At 41.3% G+C, this 23496-nt stretch overlaps 1 protein-coding gene and 1 pseudogene across 1 annotated transcript; one reads left to right on the top strand and one right to left on the bottom strand.

Annotated features, from left to right (window-relative positions):
• Nucleotides 1-4901: 4901 nt before the first annotated feature.
• Nucleotides 4902-14347, bottom strand: LOC147457709 (gibberellin receptor GID1C-like; annotated as a pseudogene).
• A 1464-nt stretch (nucleotides 14348-15811) lies between these two features.
• On the top strand, nucleotides 15812-16294 carry LOC147457708 (uncharacterized). The gene has a single exon (XM_086513359.1). The coding sequence runs from the start codon at nucleotides 15812-15814 to the stop codon at nucleotides 16292-16294; it is 483 nt and encodes a 160-aa protein (XP_086369485.1).
• The last annotated feature ends 7202 nt before the right edge of the window (nucleotides 16295-23496 follow it).

The raw sequence follows: 23496 nt of genomic DNA, 5'->3' as shown, positions 1-23496 counted from the left end.
ATAAATCTTACTAATTGTTTATACTCTTCTATTTCATTTCCAAATAGATCATGCATTTTACATATCTTCTTTGTTGTATGCTTGAGTATTTTGTTAATTCTATAGTGACGAAAGTATGAATAAAATGTTAAGCTCTCCAATTCTAATGGTCTTGCTGTATATAGATCAATTGGATGTAGTATAGAGGTTAAAAGATGTTGTATATATTTTTGTCTTTTTTTAGGAGGTGAACAATCTATAAAAGTTACCTTTTCTGATTTTTTTATGATTGGTATCTCTAAACACATCATGGCTGCTTCGGTTGCTGATATTGGTTTTGTTAATACATAAGAAGATATTAGTTTGAGTTTTGTATCATCAATATTATTTAGTCCTAATGTCTTTGCTGTTTCTAAATCGATATCTATTTTTCCTATAGGTTCTGATTTCAATGCATATTTTAGTAAGTAATATGATAATCCTGTACTGGTTACTTTGAATATTCATATGGGCTTGCCATAACAATAATACTACTGCATGATAAGGGACCACATTTCTGTGTTCTAATGTTGGCCTATAATAAAGTCATCGTTGAGTTTGTTCATGAATAATTGGCTTAGGATTCTTTTGAATATCGTATGGAAATCCATATTTACATTTGATTTTTTTATTTTGTATTCTATTTTACAAGATTCTCTACAATTATGTATTTGTTTTTTGATAACTAAGTTATGCAATTTATATTCAATTGATGTTGGATCAAATTTATTTATTTTATGTAAATAAGGTATATGGCTATCTATCTCTAAAGATATTTGATCGATATTGTTTGAATCTACCCATAGCATTATATGTGCATGTGGTGAACCTCTATTTTGTATCTCCTATCGTATTAGATAGTGGTTGATGGTACTTAATAATCCATTAGGAATAAATATGTATTTGTTTAAAAATGTATGTAATCGCTTGTGAAAAATCATAATGTACTCGGCTAGACATTTGTCCAATTGAGTTTTAAGTCTATCTTTTGGATATTTTTTTCTAAATCTTCTATTTCTACCCATCTACTAGAGGATACTTCGTCACAAGTTAGGGTTAAGAAGAAGTTAGGTAAACCAAATGACTCTACCATGCATAATAAATCTTTTAAATTCTTACTATACCATGACGGAGAACCTGGAATTGAATAAGAGATATTGTGTTTTATGATATAACATATGGTATCTAGATCAAATGCATGTGGATTTTTAAGTTTGAATTTATCTATATCTGATTGTAGCATTGTCAAATTTGTTGAATTTGTTATTATTAAAGCGTGCTTGTATAAAGTGAATATTGAGAAGAAGTAGGCTATTCTCATTTTTAGATATGTATGAAATTTTAAAGCTCCATCATGAGCTCCATATCCTAATGGAAATAGAAATGGAAATAGGGCTTTCTCTATTGTAATATCTTCTAAATTAGATACTCCATCTAAACTTGCATATAAGTTAATCATTGTTTTGTTATTTAATCTTTCATACATAACCCTACCATGAGATAACTTACCTATTTTGTATTGTGATTTTAGTTGTGTGTTGTTTACTTGATCTAAGATACCTAAATAATTTGTATTGTGTGCTACTATCATTAATTCATAAGGAGAAGATGATGTATGTTTGTTTTGTAAAGTAGTAATTGCATTAGAAGGAATTATAGGAATTGCTAAAGTTTTTTGTGGTTTTTCATGTATAGTATACTTTTTTTTTACTAAAAGGAGCAATAGTGTGTTTATATCATGTGAGTTTTTTGTTAGAATATTTAATAAATCATTACTATTGTGATATGAAAATAGAGGATTATCTAATAATGATCTTTCTTCTATATTACCTATGGCTATAGATGTTATCTTTTTACTGATATTTAAAGAGATATCTAAAGTAGATAAAATTTGTACTTCATGTACATTCATTGTTAGTATTTTTTTTATATAAGTCGGGTCACAAGTTACCCAATATTTTCCTCTAATGTTGTTTTGAAAACATTTGGAGCAGTTATAAATCTCTATATTGTCTTGTTTGTTATTTTGAAATGATGTTAGATATGGATTAGATAATTCATATCTTCGTAAATATGTATTTGTTTTTTCTATATATTTGAAGTTTTGTTTTTCATACTTAAAAAATAAGTTTCCACAATTGGAACAATATTTATATGATTTGATCGAATTAGAACAAATATTTACCCATGAATCAAAATCTAAATTAAAAATGTCAAAAGTTGGAAGTAAGTTTGTTTTTCTACGTAAATGTCTTATAATCTTGGTATGCTTTGCTCTTTGTGTTAGTTTGGATGCTTTGTTTGTAGGTAATGGTTTATTTGTTTTCATCTTCAATTACGTATTGTTTATTATTATTTTATATATTTGGTGACCTTACGATTTCATTATATTTATATTGATATGTATATTATTTGTATTGAGGTTAGACTAATATTCTAATTTGGAAAGAAAATCTTTTTGATATTATTGTGGTTATCAAAAAATTAATATTAAAATCTGTTTTTATATGTGTGTTTAAAATATTCTTAAATATGATATACCTTGTGTTATAGTCAAATGTTAAGTTGCTTTGTAGATGTTGAAGAGCTTCTTGTAAACTAGCAAATGGTAAAACTTAAGAAGTTAGAATATAGAGTTATATATAATTTGATGCTAATTACCAAAGGAATTATAATTATATTTTTTAAATGATTGTTTTAATTATAAGAACATAACATGCCAGAAATGGAAGAAGTTGGGACTCAATTTTAATATAGCACGCTTGGATTTTTTGTGCAACTCTAAGTGAAGCATGATTTTGGCTAATTTTTTGTTATTACAAGATCTAGAAGTTATTCATATAAATCAGCTCAAGTTTATAAGTATCACACACTACCACTGAGGATCACTTAATGAATACTTTAGTTTTGTTTTCTCTTATGGTGTTAGGGTTATTTGGAAATAAGGATAATCTTATCAAGGTACGTATAACGACATAAACGAATGCTAGAAAAACAAATGAGAGTTTTACTATATCACAAATATAAACATAGTTTATTTCCAAAGAATTATACAAAATCTTATATGTAAATTAGGGGTATCTTCAATTTTTTCACTATAACTCTTGTAAGCTTAAGAAAGAAGAGGTCATGATTAGCAAGTACTAATCATAAATAAAGGATTTTTAAGAGTTTCTACTCACAGGTAGCATGTCCTTTTCTATAAATATTGAATCCCTTGGGCATCTTTAAAAGCATATTAAGAAAATAGATCCATCCTAAGAGTGTCAGTTAGAGACTCTTTCAAAAAAACGTTGTGCTTCACAATATAAGCAACATGAACACCAAATGAGGTGTATTCTTGGAGGCATGACATGTGTTTGACGAGATTTTTTTCTTCAAGCTATATGATCTCTAAGATATATCCAAGCAAGGGAAGGGTTGGGAAAAGGCAAAGCAAGGGCCTCTTTTAAAGTTGTCTCAAAAGCATGTGCCATTATACGCAAAGTTGACATGAGCCAAAAGAAATCAATGAGATAGCCACAGGCTCTTGGAAGAAAGCATCATGCTTGGTAATGCTTTCATCGACATGTATGCCAAATTTAGAGTGCTCTCAAAAGCACAAGCCATAGGCAAGCTTCTTCTCTGTCTTGGAGAAGGCATGATGCATCATGCAAAGACATTGATCTAGGCAAACAAAGTCATAAGGAAATCATTAGTTAGTAATTGTAAAGTTGTTTACATACAAAGCGCTAAATCTGACACTCAAGTGCATGTGTAGAACCCTCTCACTTGATGCATATATATAGGAGACAAACTTTTTGATGGTTCCTTATCCCTCATCCATCTTCAAATGGAGACAATGGACAAAGCTTCCAATTGTAAGACAACAATGCTTGACCAGCTTTGGTAAAGCTTTGATTGACATGTGTGGCATGTGATATACTTTTGATAGGACACAAGTTCTTGGTAAGCTTTATGTTTGCAATGCTATATCTTGGACTCCACTTATCTCAAGGTATATGCAAGGCTAGGGTGAAAGCCCTAGGCTTTTTTTTTTTTTTTAAGCAAAGGCAACCATCTCTCCTGATCACTAATCCTTGCGTTTGGAAGGAATGTGGCACCATACAAGAAATCAACCAAGACAACAAGAAGTTGACCAAGGCAATAGATTCACGATCTGATGAAAAACAACATAATGCTTGACAAAGCTTTGATTGACATGTATGCCAAGTGTGATGCATTTTTGAAAGAAAACAAGTTCTTGACAAGCTTCCTGTCTTTGGGCTGTAGTCACTTGGATTGCACTCCTTGCAGGCTATGCCCAGCATGGACAGGCCACAAAGCTCTGGCAGTTTCAGATAATGCAAATCAGCCAAGGCTTGTCTGCAAACTTGACCATTTATGCTTGCAACTTGAAGGCATGTGGAACCATGCAAAATGTTGACCTAGGAAAACAAATTATTGATGTGGTCAGTAGTGAGGGGCTATTGAAATACAACACCAAACTTGCCAATGCTTTGACTAATTTGTGCGCTAAGTGTGGTGTACTTTTGAAAGCATAACAAGTTATTCAATGAGACACTAATGTGACTTGTTCAATTAAACCGTGCTATATCAGTTGGAGAGTGGACAATTGAATAGGAAAGTGAACTGTTGGAGAAGGGTCATGCAAGAAGTCTAGAGCTAACATATTTTAAAGGAACCAATGAGACCATCTTCCTAGGAACTCTGCTGAGTCCATCACTATTAATCTCTACAAAACACTTTCTACTTATAAACTTCTCCATTTTGTACCCTTGCTGCCATTGCATTTTATAGAAATGCATTGCCTGTTGCTCTTGGATAAACATGATGATCAACATCGAAAAATAACAATCTCACTTCACCGAAGTTACAGTGGACTACAGACTTTGTTTGCCCTCCCCGTCATCAATAAATGCCAAGATATCTGACATGAAGCATGATCCAAGCTTTTTGTTAGCCATTAAATGGAAGCAATGTACCCCTCCTGTATAATAGAGAAGTCGAACAAGCTTCAATGCACGCCCCAAACCCTGTGCATATCGAAGCTGCCAGTCTTTTAGAATGTCAAAATAGCAATGGCAACTAGAGACTGAGGGAGCTGCAGCAATGACAGGACCGGTGCGTTAGGGCCTACCACGTTGCAGGCAGGATGATCTCTATTGGACCCATGAGGTAGATAAGCACACCAATGCCAGTTTACATTCTCCACATTCACAAGCAGTGATTTGTTTTGCATGTGCACCTCTCTTGGAGTTTTCTCCTCACTACCAAAGAAAGGGAAGAGTAACACATGTGTTGTTACCTGGAGAGTTTGTGGATGTGTCGATGATTTGCGGGCCCCCCATGTGGCGCTTGCATGGTGCACAATGTTTGCCCCTACACTATCACCCATCAACACACATTGTGATAGATCAAGCTATGATCTGTAGCCATCTTCAGCCATTCCAAAGCAACATGGCAGTCATCATATGCTATCGGGAAGCGATGTTCTGGAAACCTTCTATATTTCACAAAGATTATCACTGTCTCACTTCTCCTATATACACATCTATAGAACTGGTCATAAGAAGCAACATCTTTAGCCATAACTACGAACCCATCCCCATGAATGTAGAAGATGACGCGTCTCTTCCTATCTGTTGCATCGCTTGAAGCTTTAGACCTGTTGTCCATCTTTGCCAAGCCATTGTTTCTCTTCATTGAGCTTGCGGGAGGAAGGAATACACGCACCCATAACCATGTGTGCGTGTTGATGACAACGTCCTTGCTGGAGAGACCATGCTCATTAGGAACCTCACTGGAAGGTACCTTATATTCAAGTAGGTTTTCCAAGCGGCGATTGAGGGTGCCATTGGCACGGCGAACAATTTCGTTGGCCTTCTTGAAGACAGCAAAAGTAGGCAAAGGGAGAGAGAGGCAGTATGCTGGTCAGTAGGTCTGCTATTTTCTTTTTTCGGGAATGCAAGGTTTTGCAAGCTTTGTGAAATAGAGCGAGAAGCCTCGAGAATACTGACTTCAATGCATGAGAATATGATGCTTTCGAGAAGCAAAATTGAAGGTTCATCAAAGAGTCCTAGAACAAGAGAATGGTTGGCTCAAACCCAGTTGGCTATTGTCTCTGATGGGCCAAGGACCTTGATGTGAGTCTTGAGTAAAGATATTGCATTGTGTACCAACATTGAGAGTTATTGGGGTTGTCAATGGTAGATAGTATTGGCTCCCTTTCGGGAGAATAACCCCATTGAACCGACTTGCGTTCGAGCGGAGAGAGGCCTAATGAAGCAACATTTCTCTATGCTATGTTGAAAGGAAACTGATGTATAATAATGGGAGTCTTCGAGGTGGAACGATTACTCTTTGGGAACATTTATGCGGGAAATACCATGAGAAAACTCACGGACCACCACGAGATGGTGTCTTGGCGGGAAGTAACTTCACCCTTTGTGTAATAAACTTTGAAGGTAGGAATCCAAATGATCAGGAGTGTAGAAGGGTAATTGCACTACCATCTAAGACAAGCTCTGGATGACTCCAGACGTAGTCGCGGGATGCTTCATCTCCTGTATTTGGCGGATAAACTCTCCAAGAAATTCCAAAGCACTAAAGTCCCACTCTAGTCTCTAGATTCAAGCAATGAAGTTGTTTAGGAAGAGATCAAAGATCCTCTCCCTAAGTCCATGTAGATGCTCTTGTGTAAGCAAGTAATCTAATGTGCTATGGTCAAGTGGTAAAAGCCTGTCCACCCAAGATGGAGGTGTTTTCTCTGGGAATGTTGGAATCGCATATGCCATGAGCATGGCTATATCTCGTGTGCACTCCTTTGATGAGTGCATAGGTGTGTCCATAGCAAACCACAAGTCACTACTTCCTCTAGAGTGAGTAAGCGGCGAATGATGGTGGGAATGAATGGATTTCCCCAATGACAAAGATACTGTGTACTGCAACAGTCAATAAGAGACCGAATGGACCACTACAAGATCATGTATTGGCTGGAGGTAACTTCATTCTATGTGAAAAACAAAAGCGAAAAGGCTGCTGTTGACCCAAAAACGCGATTGCGAGGTGATAAAAACACCTGTTGATTTTCAACGTGCTCGTACGCTCCCAGCAGGGTCCAGAATAGTGTAGAGGGTGTAGGGATAGTGGGGAATCAATGTTAGAGCCCCTAGTGGGCTGAAAATAGAGACATAGCAGTGGAAGTATGGCTGAAATCTGATGATCTAAAGAGGAACAGGATCAGCAAGGCGAGTGGTAAGTGTCTGTCCACCCAATATGGAGGTGTTTTCTCTGGGAATGTCGGAATCCCATATGCCATGAGTACGGCTATATTTTATGTGAACTCCTTTGATGAGTGCAGAGGTCTGTCCATAGAAAAGCGCAAGTCACCACCTCCTCTCGAGTGCGTAACTGTCGAATTATGGCTGGAGTGAACGGATCTCCCCAATGACAAAGATACTGTGTACTGCAACAGTCACTGAGAGACCGAATGGACCACTTTGACATGATGTCGTGGCTGAAGGTAACTTCATCCTTTGTGAAAAACACAAGCGGAAATGCTGTTGTCCACCCAAAAACGCGATTGCGAGGTGATAAAAACGCTTTTGTCCATTGATATTCAGCGTGCTCATACTCTCCCAGCAGGGTCCGGAACGGTGTAGAGGGTGTAGGGATGGTGGGGAATTAATGTCAGAGCCCCTGGTGGGCTGAAAACAGAGAAAGTAGCAGTGGAAGTATAGCTGAAATCTGATGCTTTAAAGAGGAACAAAATCGGCAAGGCGAGCTGGTGTGAAGGTAAGATTTAGGGTTGAAAAGCTGAGCATTGCCTTCTTGTTGAGAAAACGATACAGTTGTCCAAAAACGCAGCTCCCTAAGTCCATGTAGATTCTCTTGTGTAAGCAAGTGATCTAATGTGTCAAGGTCAAGTGGTAAGTTTCTGTCCACCCAAGATGGTGGTGTTTTCTCTGGGAATGTCAGAATCCCATATGCCATGAGCATGGTCATATCTCGTGTGCACTCCTTTGCTGAGCGCATAGGTGTGTCCATAGCAAACCACAAGTCACGACTTTATTTGGAGTGTGCAACTGCCGAATGATGGTTGAAATGAATGGATCTCTACGCCCATAGATAATCAAGCTGATGTCGAGCATACTGTGTACTGCAACAGTCACTTAGAAAACGCACGAACCACCACGAGATGGTGTCTTGGAAGGAAGTAACTTCATCCATTGTATAAGAAACTCTCAAGGTAGGAATCCAACTGATTAGGAGTGTAGAAGAACAATTGCACTACTATCTAAGCCAAGCTCTGGATGACTCCGAATGTAGTCATGAGATGCTTCATCTCTTGTATCTGGCGGGTAAACTCTTCTAGAGATTCCAAGCCATGACCTTGTCTAGGAAGAGATCAAAGATTCTCCCCCTAAGTCCATGTAGATGATCCTATGTAAGCAAGTGATCTGACGTCTTGAGTTCAAGTGGTAAGTGTCTGTCCACCCAATATGGAGGTGTTTTCTCTAGGAGTCAGAATCCCATATGCCATGAGCATGGCTATATGTTATGTGAACTGCTTTAATGAGTGCAAAGGTGTGTCCATAGCAAACCACAAGTCACCACCTTCTCTGGAGTGCGCAACGGTTGAATTATGGCTGAAATGAATCAATCTCTCCAATGACAAAGACACTGTGTATTGAAACAGTTACCGAGGGACCGAACGGCGAACCACTACGAGATGGTGGAGGTAACTTCATCCTATGTGAAAAAGACAAGCGAAAAGGCTGCTGTCCACCCAAAAACGCGATTCGAGGTGATAAAAACACTTATGACCAATGATTTTCAGTGTGCTCGTACGCTCCCGGCAGGGTCTCGAACGGTGTAGAGGGTGTAGGATGGTTGGGAATCAATGTCAAAATCCCTAGTGGACTAAAAATAGAGAAAGTGGCAGTGGAAGTATGGGTGAAATCTGATGATCTAAAGAGGAACACGATTGGCAAGGTGAGCTGGAGTGGAAGGCAAGATTTAGGGTTGAAAAGATGAGCGCTTCCTTCTTGTTGCGAAAACGATGCAGTTGTCCAAAAACGCAGCTCCGTAAGTCCATGTAAATGCTCTTGTGTAAGCAAGTGATCTGACGTGTTGAGGTCAAGTGGTGTCTGTCCTCCCAAGACGGTGGTGTTTTCTCTTGGAATGTCGGAATCCCATATGCCATGAGCATAGCCATATCTCGTTTGCATTCCTTTGCTGCGTGCATAGGTGTGTCCATAGCAACCCACAAGTCACACTTCCTTTGTAGTGTGCAACCGCCGAATGATGGCTGGAATGAATGGATCTCCCAAGGACTCTATGCCCGTAGATGATGAAGCTGATGTCAAACATATGGTGTACTGCAACATTCGCTTAGAAAACGCACGGACCACCACGAGATGGTGTCCTAGCAGGAAGTAACTTCATTCTTTGTGTAAAAAATTCTGAAGGTAGGAATCCAAACGATTAGGAGTGTAGAAGAGTAATTACACTACCATCTAAGCGAAGCTCTGGATGACTCTGGATGCAGTCATGGGATGCTTCATCTCTTGTAACTGGCGAGTAAGCTCTCCAAGAGATTCCAAAGCACTGAGGTCCCACTATAGTCTCTAGATCCAAGCAATAAAGTTGTTTAGGAAGAGATCAAAGATCCTCTCCCTAAGTGCATGTAGATGCTCCTGTTGTGTAAGCAAGTGATCTGACGTGTCGAGGTCAAGTGGTAAGTGCGTGTCCACCCAAGATGGAGGTGTTTTCTCTGGGAATGTCGGAATCCCATATGCCATGAGCATGGCTATATCTTATGTGAACTCCTTTGATGAGTCCATAGGTGTGTCCATAGCAAACCACAAGTCACCACCCCTCCTTTGGAGTGCACAACTGGCGAATGATGGCTGGAATGAATGAATCTCCCAAGGATTGTGAGCCGTAGATGATCAAGCCAATGTCAAAGATACTGTGTACTACAACAGCCAGTGAGATATCGAACGGACCACTACGAGATGGTGTCTTGGCAAGATTGATCTAAGGTATGTTGGAAGGGATCTGATGTATAATAATGGGAGTCTCGGAGGTGGAACGATTACTCCTCAGGAACAATTATGCGGGAAATAACATGGGCATCATTGCTTGGTATGGGACCCAAGTAAAGGGGCTCAGTTTTGGATTGCATCTATAGTAAGAGTGAAGTGCAAAGTAATCACAATGTATAAGAAGCTGGAAGCAAGGAGGCATCCATGCGATTTTGGTCGAGGAAAGACCAGGAAGGGGAGATTGAATCAGCTTCCCTCGGGTTCGAAACACGTTATATATATATCCGAGCGAGTTTGAGGTGGAAGGTGGCTGAGATTGGGACTTATGCAGGCCCTGGATGGTCGATAGATTCCCCCTCGACAAAGATGACGAGTCAGCGTGCGGGGATATCCAGCAATTGAGAAATATCGGGTTGAGCTAGAGGGTATATCTACCTTAACTCGAGGAGCCACCATGGGCTCTACAATCTAAATTATAAGTGTTTGGAGCTCTAAGGATCACACCTCTTCTGTCATACAAAAAATAGGGTTCATGCGACCCTCGCAAAGGACCAGCTTTAGCCTCAAAGGCTCAATGCGCTCTGGTCATACCCTTCCTTTAACGCCACCCGTGACACATGTACCCTCTCCTCCATAGCCACACTCTGATTCTCTACCCAGCTTTCATCACAACCGTCATTAGCCAAAATGCAAACATCATCAGCTAACTAGATTAGTATTGTACTTGTTTTCTCACCTAGAAACGTCCTGTCCAAAATGCATTTGTCGAAAGGCCTTTGCTGGCCCGTGTCCTAGATATTTAGTACATTCTCTAACTCCATGCCATCCGCACATATCTCCAACTGAACATGGGGGACCTTATCTCCAGCTCTAGTGTTTTCATCGGATTATTCTTGAAAATATGAGGCCATGATCTAGTGGAGAAAATGCAGTACTTGTCTGCAAACTGGTGGAGGCAAGGGGGCTATCAGTGAAGGATCTAACAACAAGTTCTGGTCCTTATGTCAAGCTCATCATTGGGGGCAAAAGAACAACCCAATGAAGGTGGTAGTTCCATGAGGGATTTGGGTCAGTCTGGAATGCATATGCATTGCCAACAAGGGCTGCTATCTATAACCAATTTGCAGGTGGCAAATGCGAGGGGGAAAAGTGAAGAGAGTAAATTTTGGGAAGATAGAACAGATTTTGAGGTTGTCAATCGCATCCGCACAAAACTCAATGGCTTCGATTTGTTCATACCATAGTAACAGGGGACGCCCTTTTTCGGGCTTCCCGTCCCCACTTGCCGTCCCGCCCTCTTTTTTACACTAAAAATCCATTCGAGCGCTGTCCCCCGTTCCCCGTCCCGGAATGCGCCGCTTGTGACTATGGTTCATACATACTGGTCACTTTGCATTTCACTATACTTGTATCCACGATCCAAACCTAAGCCCCTTTTCTTGGGTCCCATACTACGCGATTATGCCCATTGATTTTCTCGCATAACTGAGCTTGAGAAGTGATTGTCTAAACTCTGAGACCCCTGCTACCACACGCCAAGTCCCTACTGTCATATATCAGAATAGCCTTGCATACATCCACCATCAATGGGTCTTTGTTAGCCCTAATACATGCCCATTTTGTGAGCTTATGCGCAAAAAAGCAAACTGACTCTGGTTTCCATTCGGCATCCCGACAACACTTGATCTTCATACATGCCACAAGAGCTTTACTCAAGGTCGAAAAGTGGCTGTTGGCATGCTAGAGATCTCATTTTTGTCTTGCCAATTCCTCGGGCTCTCAAGTCCCCTAGTATCCAAACGGAGTTTTAACCAAATCTGGTCCTTCACTATGATATAATGGTTCTTCAGATCCCTGACTTCACCTTTAGCCATGCTTCTCAAACGTATCTGGCTCCAACACAAAAAAACAAGCATTCCCAGGCTCCAGGTTCTATCGCCCAAACTCGGCAAAACCATACATTATTAAGAGCTAAACACTACCGAATATCTCGGCACACCTCGACACCCGTTATACCTGCAAAATTACCACAAAAGGGAGTGTTGGTGGACCCGAATTTTGGCGTAATCCGCAAGCACCATGCATCATAACCACCAGGCCATACCCCAACAACCTTTTTTTATCCTTTGTATTTTAATGACCGATCAATATGAGATTCCTAAAATCATCTGCGCTAATCCAAAACATATTTCACATGGTCGTAACTGACCTTGCCGCATATTCCATTCACCCATCAAAATGAGTGCTTTTTGGCTCGGAAAATCATCAAGCAAACAACATATCCAAAATAGTCCATCTAGCTAGTCCAACGCTCCCTTGGACATGGCCCACAGATTGTGCATCTTGGCCTTGACATTGAATCTCATCCTCAATAGCGCATACATGGCTCAAAAATTGTTCATCAGGGCACTCACACTAAATCTCATCCTCAAAAGTGCATACATGTCCCACTGAATCAAGAGCCTTGGATACTCCGAAGCCCATGTATATGCTCAGCCATAGGAGGGGGCTTATCATAGTCTGATACCTCAGACATAACCCCGCACAGAACACCACTCTCCATCTCATCAAGCTCTTCTACAGAGGCATGTAGATCAACCACTGGCTCAAGCAAACACTCCATCTCCAAACTATGCATATCAGGCTTGACTTGGCCCACATTATACTCTTGCAAATCATCCACCTCATGTAGCTGATCAGAGCCCCGTATCTCATGCATAGAGTCGCATATAATCACCTCATCTACATCTATATTTGAAGCAAAATTGCAATCAATGCATCTGTGATCATGACATGGGATTGAACTCAAGCATTTCAGCTGCATCATTTACTTCAAATCAAGGTACAACTCCAAGTTTTGGTGGATCAAGTTTTTCTCAGAAGACCTATGGATTACCTACAGCAGCTTGGGAGTTAAATCAGGTTGATGAACAAGTAAAAAGAGCTAGGCAAGGACAGATTTTGATTCAAATTGCAGACTGGTGTTGCAAGACAGTGATGATGTTGTACTGTCAGGTAAGTATCATGGGAATCAGGCTCCATTTGTTTCTGATGTCTCAAACTCAGGTGCAACAAATAGGGTGGCTTCTCATCCTCTTCATTCTGCTACACCCCTTGTGATGCTTGCATTTGCGATGACCAATTCTGAGTTCTCTTACCCTTTAGGAGCTGATGCTCCTTGGTCAAACTCGATTTTTTTTCCCAAATCCACATGCCTTCCTGCAATTGTGCCTGGAGAGTTTCCCTCGCTTCGAAAAGCCTAGATCTTGTGTACGGCCACATGCCTTGAAGATGCAAGCGTAGGTGATTGCATCTAAAAAGAGCTCTGCACTCATTGAAAATGGCCAAAGGCTTCTTGGCCTTGCCTCTGTTGGGCATTTCATACAATCAATGCACTTCAAGAGTCAAAGAACAAATCAACAAACATATCGATGAAAGCATTGCCAAGCATGACCTCTTTTTTCAATAGCCCATGACTAACAATATCACCATCGTGAATTATTTTGCCTATATTGGCACTGCCTGTATTGGGAAAATCAAGCAATCAGTGCATCTGTTGACACAGTCTGGCGCCTATTGGCACTACCCCTATTGGAAAAATCCAGCTTAGTGCATGTGCCCATAGTGTGCTGGTCATTCCCTTGTTGGGCGAATACCGCAATCATTGTGCAGTCCAATAGAGGACATCCTATCGATTACACTCGACCATGGTAAAATATTGCAAGCAAATAATTTTGGATCAAATGCAAGCCTTGCAATCAATCTGTGCCCAAGAGAACACATATTGTACAAAAAGAAAGCTCATCAACAGATTTCTGCTCATTCATGAAGGCACCATATCTGGTATACATCTCGACCTTGGGCCTTCAAAGATGCAACCATAGGTGATAGCATCTAGAGAGATGCCTTGTCCTTCAAGTAGGAAGCATAGGCAATAATTTAGAGAGAGACCTTCTATTCGCTACTGGTGAAAGTAGTACAAAGCTTTTTTCTTAGAGCCAAGTTGGGCTTAAAAAATCTAAGCGCTTCCTTGCCACAACATGCTCAGTAGCCTAAGGACATATGCCTTCAAGGTGAAAGCATAGGTAATTGCATATGCCACCTTTGGCATATATATAGACCAACGCATTGTCAAGCACACCATGTTTTGCCAACAACCCCTGATTAGCAATCTCATCATGAATTTTCTCATGCATGTGAAAGTCTATGTAGGGCCACATACCTCTCAAGGTGCAAGCATAGGTGATTGCATTCGGAGAAAGGTCTTCCCTTTGCATCCGATTAAAAAAGCCTGGAGTTATTTGCAACACCTGTGTTGTACATATCCTGCAATGAATGTGTTCCAAGAGACGCAATTTTGGATAGAAAGCTCATCAATAGAACTTTCCATGCTTTGATAGCGACATCACATTTGGCATTTTTCTAGTTTAGAGAGGTTTCCTTGCCACACCATGTTGGGCAACATAAGGGCACATGTTTTGAAGTTGCAATCTGGCAAAAACAGCCTGGCGCCTATTGGCACTACTCCTATTGGGAAAATCCAGCAATCAGTGCATCTGCCCAGAGTGTGCTGGTCATTCCCTTGTTCGACAAATACCGCAATCATTGTGTAGTCCAATAGAGGACATCCTATCGATTACACTCGCCCATGGTAAAATCTTGCAAGCAAATAATCCTGGATCAAATGCAAGCCTTGCAATCAATCTGTGCCCAAGAGAACACATTTTGTACAAAAAGAAATCTCATCAACAGCTTTTTGCTCGTTCATAAAGGCACCATAGCTGGTATACATCTTGACCTTTGCCTTCAAAGTGCAACCATAGGTGATAGCATCTAGACCGATGCCTTGTCCTTCAAGTAGGAAGCATAGGCAATTGCGTCTAGAGAGAGAGCTTCTGTTCGCAGCTGGTGAAAGTAGTACATAGCTTCCTTCTTAGAGCCAAGTTGGACTTAAAATATCTCAGAGCTTCCTTGCCACAACATGCTTAGTAGCATAAGGACACACGCCTTCAAGGTGAAAGCATAGGTAATTGCATCTGCCACCTTTGGCATACATATAGACCAACGCATTGCCAAGCACAACATGTTTTTCCAACAACCCCTCATTAGCAATCTCATCATGAATTTTCTCACGCATGTGAAAATCTAGTAGGGCCACATACCTCTCAAGGTGCAAGCATAGGTGATTTCATTTGGAGAAAGGTCTTTCCTTCAAATTCGGTTAAAACAGCCTAAAGGTTCTTTGCAACACCTATGTTGTACATATCCTGCAATGAATGCGTTCCAAGAGACGCAATTTTGGATAGAAATCTCATTAATAGAACTTTCCATGCTTTGATAGCGGCACCACATTTGGAATTTTGCCGGATTGCCACACTTTGTAGGGCAACATAAGGGAAAGCATAGCTGATTGTATCTGTAGAGAGCCCCTCCCTTTGCCTCTGATGAAAACAACACAGAGCTTTCTTGCCACAATCATGTTGGGCATATCTTGTATTCCTAGACACAATATTTTGTACAAAGAGCTCATCAAGTTCATTCACAAGGGCACCACATTTGGCACATGTGTTTCCAACACCTCTTGGCTAGCAATCTCATCATGAGTTATCTCACCCACATGAAGATCTTGTGTAGGACCACACCCCTTCAAGGTGCAAGCATAGGTGATTGCATTTGAAGAAAGTTGTCACCTTCATATCTGGTTAAAACATCCTAGTGCTTCCTTGCAATAGCCATGTGCGATGCGGTTGGAAAGTAAGAGAACTAGGAAGGAACTTGAAAGGAAGAAAGCGACGTTGGAGGACGAGCTCCACCGACAAGAGCAGGGGATAACCTTGCTTTTTGAGAAGGTTGCTATGATGCAGGATAAGTGGGCCGTTGAGTTAGCGATTGCGAAGGAAGAGAGGAATGCTGACGCGTCGAGTGAAGAAGAAACGGAAGGGGATGCTATTTTGTTTTGCGAGGATGAAATAGATGAGGAACAAATGACAAGGAAACTCGAGGAGATGTTTCCTACATATGGAGATGCCTACGATGAGGAATGTTCGCTGGATTTTGGCGGATGCAATGAGTGTGAGGCCCCTTGGGATGGGGAATTGATGGCCTGCGAGCCAGATGGGAAGATTGCGGGCTACTTAAGTGAAACTGATAATAAGGAGCGTCAGGTGGACCTTGCCGACTCTCTCCCCTCCAACAATGGGGAACATGTATGGTGCTGGATATAGAACGAATAGCCAGTTCTCGACTGTGGTACTCTCGACGAGGGACCTGTTGGTGAGAGTCATGAAACTTGGGTGCAAGTAGCTGGAGTTTCCGGGCCTGGTTTGACGGGCCAAATACGATGCACTTAGGGGGCTAGATGCCATTTCTCTCGAGGTGTCCTGCGAGACAGCATACGACCTTCTTACTGGACCAAATAGCATGGACTACTGTAACCCGGGCTAGACACTCAAGCAAGATGCAGGAATATAGGAAAGTTTGGGCTGAAATTTTTCTCAAAAGTGTAAGGAATTGGGGATGTTGGAATATCAAACCTAAAGCTATTGTTATGCTCGTTTTCTTGTATTGGAGCCTAATCCTTGGTGGGAGCCGCACTGAGGCTGGCATGGAAAGATGGGGGTCTCGGACCCACTTGAATAATGATGCATATGAATGGGAAGTTGTTTCTCACACCTCGAGCACAGGCTCTATGGTGCTCGTTAGAGTGCTCCTTACACCCTCTACATTGGAAGCCATACTTCCACTGCTGTTTTCAGCCCACCTATGGCTCTGACATTGATTCCCCACCCTCCCTACACCCTTTACACCGTTTTGGACCCTGTCGGGAGCGTACGAGCATGCTGAAAATCGTTGGACAACACCGTTTTCATCACCTTGTAGGTGCGTTTTTGGGTGGACAGCAGCCTCTTGGCTTGTGTTTTTAACAAAGGATGAAGTTACCTCCTACTAGGACACGATCTCGTTGTGGTTCGTATGGTCTCTCACCAGTGACTGCTATAGTACATGGTATCTTCCACATCAGCTTGATCATCTACGGGCATACAGTCCTTGGGAAATCCATTCATTGTAGCCATCATTAGGCGGTTGCGCACTCCAAAGGAGGTGGTGACTTGTGTTTTGATATGGACACACCTCTGCACTCATCGAAGGAGTTGACACAAGATATGCGAGCTGGATGTTAAGTATAAGGGAAAAGACAACAGGGGTCTCGTAATCGAGATGATCGACCCTCAAATGCAACTAATCGGAAAGGCGAATGTGTGGAATGGCTTGGTATGGGACCCGGGACAGCCAAGGGATGTTGAGGGTAGATGGTCGATGGATTCCCCCTGGGAAAACACATGCTGGACGAATAGGGGATGAGCAAGACAAACCCGAATCAATGGGCCAACAATTGATCACACAAGCCGGTAAGTGTGAGCTAGCGGGGACAGCTAGGCAGCAAGTCATGCTGAACCGGAACGAGACTAGACAGAGGGCAACAACTAGGCTGTTTGGTGCGGGAATGCGCATGAACAATCAAGATGATCGACTTCGCAAGGAAAAGCCTCTGGAACTGAGGTTAACTAAGGATAAGAGGTGCTTACCTCCCTATCGAAACACGGCATGGGGCCCCCAATTATGTAGAGTGGGCACACTGATGGTGGTAACGTTTTTGGTATGGTTGATGCTCGAAGGGCTTGGCAGTCACAAGTAGGGCACGCAGGTGATTAGCAGCGTAAGGAATGCGACACGGAAAAACGAAGAAGACATAGTTGATGTAGGACAGAACTCTTCCTACGGGAACGCGGGTTCTGGTGAGCACCAGCCCGCGCCTCGTCCAAGTTGTTTTATTTGGAGAATTGCTTGGCTTGGATCCACAACAGTGGAATACAAGGTCAATGATGATAATGGGTATGCTTGGCGAGTGAGTATGCACAAGCGTCTGTGACAACTGTACCGTTTTCATAGCAAGAGGGTAGCGCTCAACTTTTCAACCCTAACCTTGCCTTCCACACCAGCTCAGCATCGTGTGCCTTGCCGATCCAGTTCCTCTTAAGATTATCAGATTTTAGCCATACTTCCATTGCTGTTTTCAACTCACCAAGGGCTATGACATTGATTCCCCACCATCCCTACACCCTTTACACCGTTTTGGTCCCTATCAAGAGCGTAGGAGCACGCTGAAAATAGTTGGACAGCACCATTTTCATTACCTCACAATTGCATTTTTGGGTGGACAGTAGCCTCTTGGCTTGTGTTTTTAACAGAGGATGAAGTTACCTCCTGCTACGACACTATCTCGTCGTGGTTCGTATGGTGTTAGCCATACTTCATTGTTGTTTTCAGCCCACCAAGGGCTATGACATTGATTCCCCACCCTCCCTACACCCTTTACACCATTTTGGACCCTATCGAGAGCGTACGAGCACGCTCAAAATAGCTGGACAGCACCGTTTTCATCACCTCGCAATTGTGTTTTTGGGTGGACAACAGCCTCTTGGCTTGTGTTTTTACAGAGGATGAAGTTACTTCCTGGTAGGACACTATCTCATCGTGGTTCGCATGGTGGAGACAAGGGGGCTATCACTAAGGATCTAACAGGAAGTTCTAGTCCTTATGTCAAGCACATCATTGGGCACAAAAGAACAACCCAATCAAGGTGGCAGCTCCATGAGGGGTTTGGGTCAGTCGGGAATGCATATGCCTTGCCAACAAGGGCTGTTATCTATAACCAATTTGCAGGTGGCAAATACGAGGGAGCAAAGTGAAGAGAGTAAATGTTGGGAAGATAGAACAGATTCTGAGGTTGTCGCATTTGGTTGGAACTAGATGACGAAAAGCAGGTCTGCAACAAATCGTTCAAAAGCCTCTTTCCACGAAAGATGCAAATACAGGATGGTAATGAGGACAAAGTACAGGTGAGAGCACATGTAAGTAGCCTTCTGATTGAGATCTCACAATACTCATAGCTTAGCACGCTAGTTGATTATAGGGAAGATAGAACAGATTCTGAGGTTGTCGCATTTGATTGGAACTAGATGATGACGAGAAGGTATGTCAAGAGTGTACAAGCACGCTGAAAAGAGCTGGACAACACCGTTTTCATCACCTCACAATTGCGTTTTTTGGTGGACAACAGCCTCTTGGCTTGTGATTTTAAATGAGGATGAAGTTACCTCTTGCTAGGACACGATCATGACGGTCTGTCGAGAGCGTACGAGCACGTTGAAAATAGCTGGACAGTACCGTTTTCATCACCTCGCAATTGCGTTTTTGGGTGGACAGCTGCCTCTTGGCTTGTGATTTTAACAGAGGATGAAGTTACCTCCTGCTAGGACACCATCTCGTCGTGGTTCGTATGGTGGATGCAAGGGGGCTATCAGTGAAGGATTCAACAGAAGTTCTAGTCCTTATGTCAAGCACATCATTGGGCACAAAAGAACAACCCAATCAAGGTGGCAGCTCCATGAGGGGTTTGGGTCAGTCGAGAATGCATATGCCTTGCCAACAAGGGATGTTATCTATAACCAATTTACAGGTGGCAAAGATGAGGGAGCAAAGTGAAGAGAGTAGATGTTGGGAAGATAGAACAGATTCTGAGGGGTTGTCGCATTTGGTTGGAACTAGATGACAAAAAGAAGGTCTGCAACAAATCGTCTGAAAGCCTCTCTCCACGAAAGATGCAAATAGAGGATGGTAACGAGGACAAAGTACAGGTGAGAGCACGTGTAAGTAGCCTTGTGATTGAGATCTCACAATACTCATAGCTTAGCACGGTAGTTGATTAAAGGGAAGATAGAACATATTCTGAGGCTATCACATTTGATTGGAACTAGATGATGAAGAGCACGTCTGCAACAAATGGTTCAAAAGCCTCTCTCTCCATGAAAGATACAAATAACAAGAAGGTTGCCATGCCTATAGCACGTACGTGAGTGTGTGTGTGTGTGTGTGTGTGTGTGTGTGTGTGTGTGTGTGTGTGTGTGTGTGTGTGTGTGTGTGTGTGAGAGAGAGAGAGAGAGAGAGAGAGAGAGAGAGATTTGTACCTGCTTTCTCTCTACGAGCAGAACCGTTGGCAAGAAGAGCACTTTGAATAAAACAAAAGAAATTGAAGGATTCTGAGGTTGTCCAATTGATTGAAACTAGATGATGAAGAGCAGGCCTGCAACAAACGGTTCAAAAGCCTCTCTCTCCACGAAAAATGCAAACAGTGGAACCCAACAGAGAAGAAAGTGAAAATACACACAGTATATGATGGTAATGAAGTACATATGCAAGCAGCCTTTCGAGAGCTCACAATACTAATAGCAGCAGCCACAATTGATTAAAGGAAAGCTTAGTCTTTGTCGAGCAAGAAGGTTGCCATGCCACCTACATGAGTGTGTGTGTGGCAGGGGGAGAGAGAGAGAGAGAGAGAGAGAGAGAGAGAGAGAGTTGTACCTGCTTTCTCTGTATGAGCAGAACCGTTGGCGAGAAGAGCCCTTTGAATAAAGCAGAAGAAATAGAACGTCGGGTGCAGTGAGAAAGTGGAAAGAGAAAGTCACGATCTAAAGTCGCGATTTCATTGTCTTTTAGCTAACGTGCCATAGCTCTCCTTTCAGCTTTCAAAAAATAGTCTTTGGGCTAACTGCCCTAAAAAACAAAAAATCACAAACACCTTTAATAAAACATAAAAACAATAAAAAAGCCAAAAAAATCCATTAAAAAATCAAAAAAGAAAAGAAAAGAAAAAAAAGGAGATCTTCAAATTCATTAAAACAAAAAAAAGAGTCACACATAAATTCACAAGATAAAAAGAAGAATGGTTTTAAAAATTACAAAAAAAACTCACCAAAAACATACAAAAAATAAAAACTTCACAAAAACTCATTAAAATTTTTTAAAAACTACACAGATAATTTGCCAAAAAATGTAAAAAATTCATTAAAACTTACAAAAAATCCTAATGTGATGAAAAAAACCTCAAAAAATAAAAACATTTCATAAAACCTTCAAACAAATTCTTACAAACTACAAAATTCACAAAAAAATCCTTAAAAATTAAAAAATTCCATATTTTAAAAAAATCACAAAACAACAAAAATAAAATTTCACAAAAAAAGAATAAAAATAAAAAGAGAGTCGTCAAAAGAGGCAAAAAAGCATAAAAGGCAAAAAGCAAAGCCCGGAAGTCACACACCGCAAAGCGAGTAGAAGTCAAGAAGAGCAGCTAGGAAAAAATCGAGAAAACACCAAAAAAGCCAAAAACAGTAGAAGAACGCCTGAAAAAAGCGAGCAAAAAGACCAACTCAAAGGCGTGAGCGATTTTTTTAAAAAAAAATTATCAAAATCAAGCAGACAACAAACCGAGTGTACTTGAGAAATCGAAGCATGTAGAGAGATGACCAGCTAGTACACGTTTACACAAAACTGAATTTGAAATTACATTTTTGCGTAAAATCAAGTCATTAGGGTAGTTTCACATGTCAAAATTGCGAATTGGGATTGAGATTAGTAGATTTTGGACAAAAATTGGCAACATCTGAGTCGAAGTCTTGCTAAAACCTAAAATTTGGACCTAGAATTAGAGAAAATCCTTAGGTCCTGGGACTGAATTAATTTGGCCAAGAATATTCTTATTCTAGCTAATTTTTGACAGACTTGCCACGATTCAATCAAGGAGCTAGAAGTGATCGTGCATGCTAGGAGTTGACTAGTGCAAGTAATTGCACTATAAATTAGCTTCCAGTTGGATGAACATGGGTCACTCACTTGTGATTGTAGATTAGGCTAGTATGAGCAGCAAAAATTCTGCTAATCAATACCACAATCTGCTAGGAGACAGTTTTTATAGCGCAAGCCGACATGGACTCAAATCGAGTTGAGAATTTAAGTATAGCCGAGCAAGCCATATATACCTTATGAGAAATAAAAGCAACATAGGATAAAAGATCCTATTGATTAGAGTAAAGCTAGATCTAGAAAACTCTCAGATGTTCACACACTTCAATGGAGCCAGACCTCGACAACATCCTAGGATACCTAAGAAGCAAGTATACAACGGAACAACATCGAAAGATACTAAAGTCTATAACAACTCTCAAGAGGCTATAGAACAAATATGAATCTCAAAGAATCTTTCCCTTAGATAAGGATTCTACACAGGTTATACAAAGATTTGGTTACCAGTCAACCACAAGCCAACTGCAACTGCAATGGGGCAAGGGTCGGCTGCTAAAGGAGACGGGATCCTAGGGACAAGGCCTATAAAGGGAGGTTGGGCGGAGGATCGAGGCTAGGCAATCCAAAGGCCTCACATTGGTATTAGAGCCTCATGTGTTTTGGGGAAGGAAGGTCGTGGTCCTCAAGTTGCTCATGCAATTTCATGCAATCATGGGGAAGGGAACTTAGTCAGGGGATGACGAGGATGAAACACCGCGTATAGAGGGTCTTAGTAGAGGCAGTTTACGTAGACGACCTCGCCGAATCGAATGCAGTTGAGTTTTGTGTGTTTGCTCAGGGCTGGGGAGGAAATTTTAATTCAACACCGATGGCTGGGGAGTATCAAAACATGCTCGCCATCTCTTGTCTTCCCTGTGTAGAGTCGACAGACCATGTTACAGCTAGCCATGGATGCCTTCTCACTCATGGGCACCCAAGGCCTTTGGCCTTAGGGAATTTTTTAAGTGCTAGAGAGGGTGCCCACAGTGCCCCCCCCACCCACTTCCTCTTTGATCAATGGACTTCTAAATTGGGTGAACACGCATCGGCAAAGCAAGGTGCTGCATTTGCTAAAAATTAACCCTTCTCCTCGTCATGTTCCTGGTAAGTACCGTAGCTAGGTCAAGGTTATTGGTGCTCTTTTCCTTCTGGCAAGCAAGTTTTGCATCAATAGTGAGGCAAAGTATTGTGATTTTTCTCCAAGCAAAGCTACTTGTGCTTGTCAACATCGGGCACAATTTAAACGAGCCATAGAATATATACCACACCATGCAAGACATGTGAGCAGAATGGAGGACATTTTGACACAAATTTCTCAATTTTCTTTTTCATGTATGTGATTGCTTTCTTATTAAGCGTGTGCTTGTTCGCTCTAGCATGCAATAGGCCACGGACACACCATTCGAACAGTGAGCAAGGCAACTCGACATGAGTACTTCAAAAGGTACATAGTGCCTTTTGTTTTGTTTGACACATTATTCAAGTATATGCACAAAATCTTGCTACAACGTGGTAATGAATTAAGGTAGCATTTTGTAAGTTATCTAGTCACAGTAAAATAAGTACAAGCAAGCCTTGTGGCTTGTAAAGTAACACTATGGCTTATAAGATAGCAGTACTGGCAAGGCCTCTTGATGTTCATGCAACGATATTTGGCAAGGCAGACCATTCATTACAATCAACTGTCACCCAAGTTTGCTCAGGCATGGCTCCTATGCAAGTTGTCTTCCATTGATGCTTCCAC

The sequence above is a fragment of the Adiantum capillus-veneris genome, chromosome 5 (assembly GCF_014529385.1).
Source record: "Adiantum capillus-veneris isolate H3 chromosome 5, ASM1452938v2, whole genome shotgun sequence".
NCBI classification, from domain to species: Eukaryota; Viridiplantae; Streptophyta; class Polypodiopsida; order Polypodiales; family Pteridaceae; genus Adiantum; species Adiantum capillus-veneris.
This window is presented reverse-complemented; position numbering and strand designations above follow the sequence as displayed.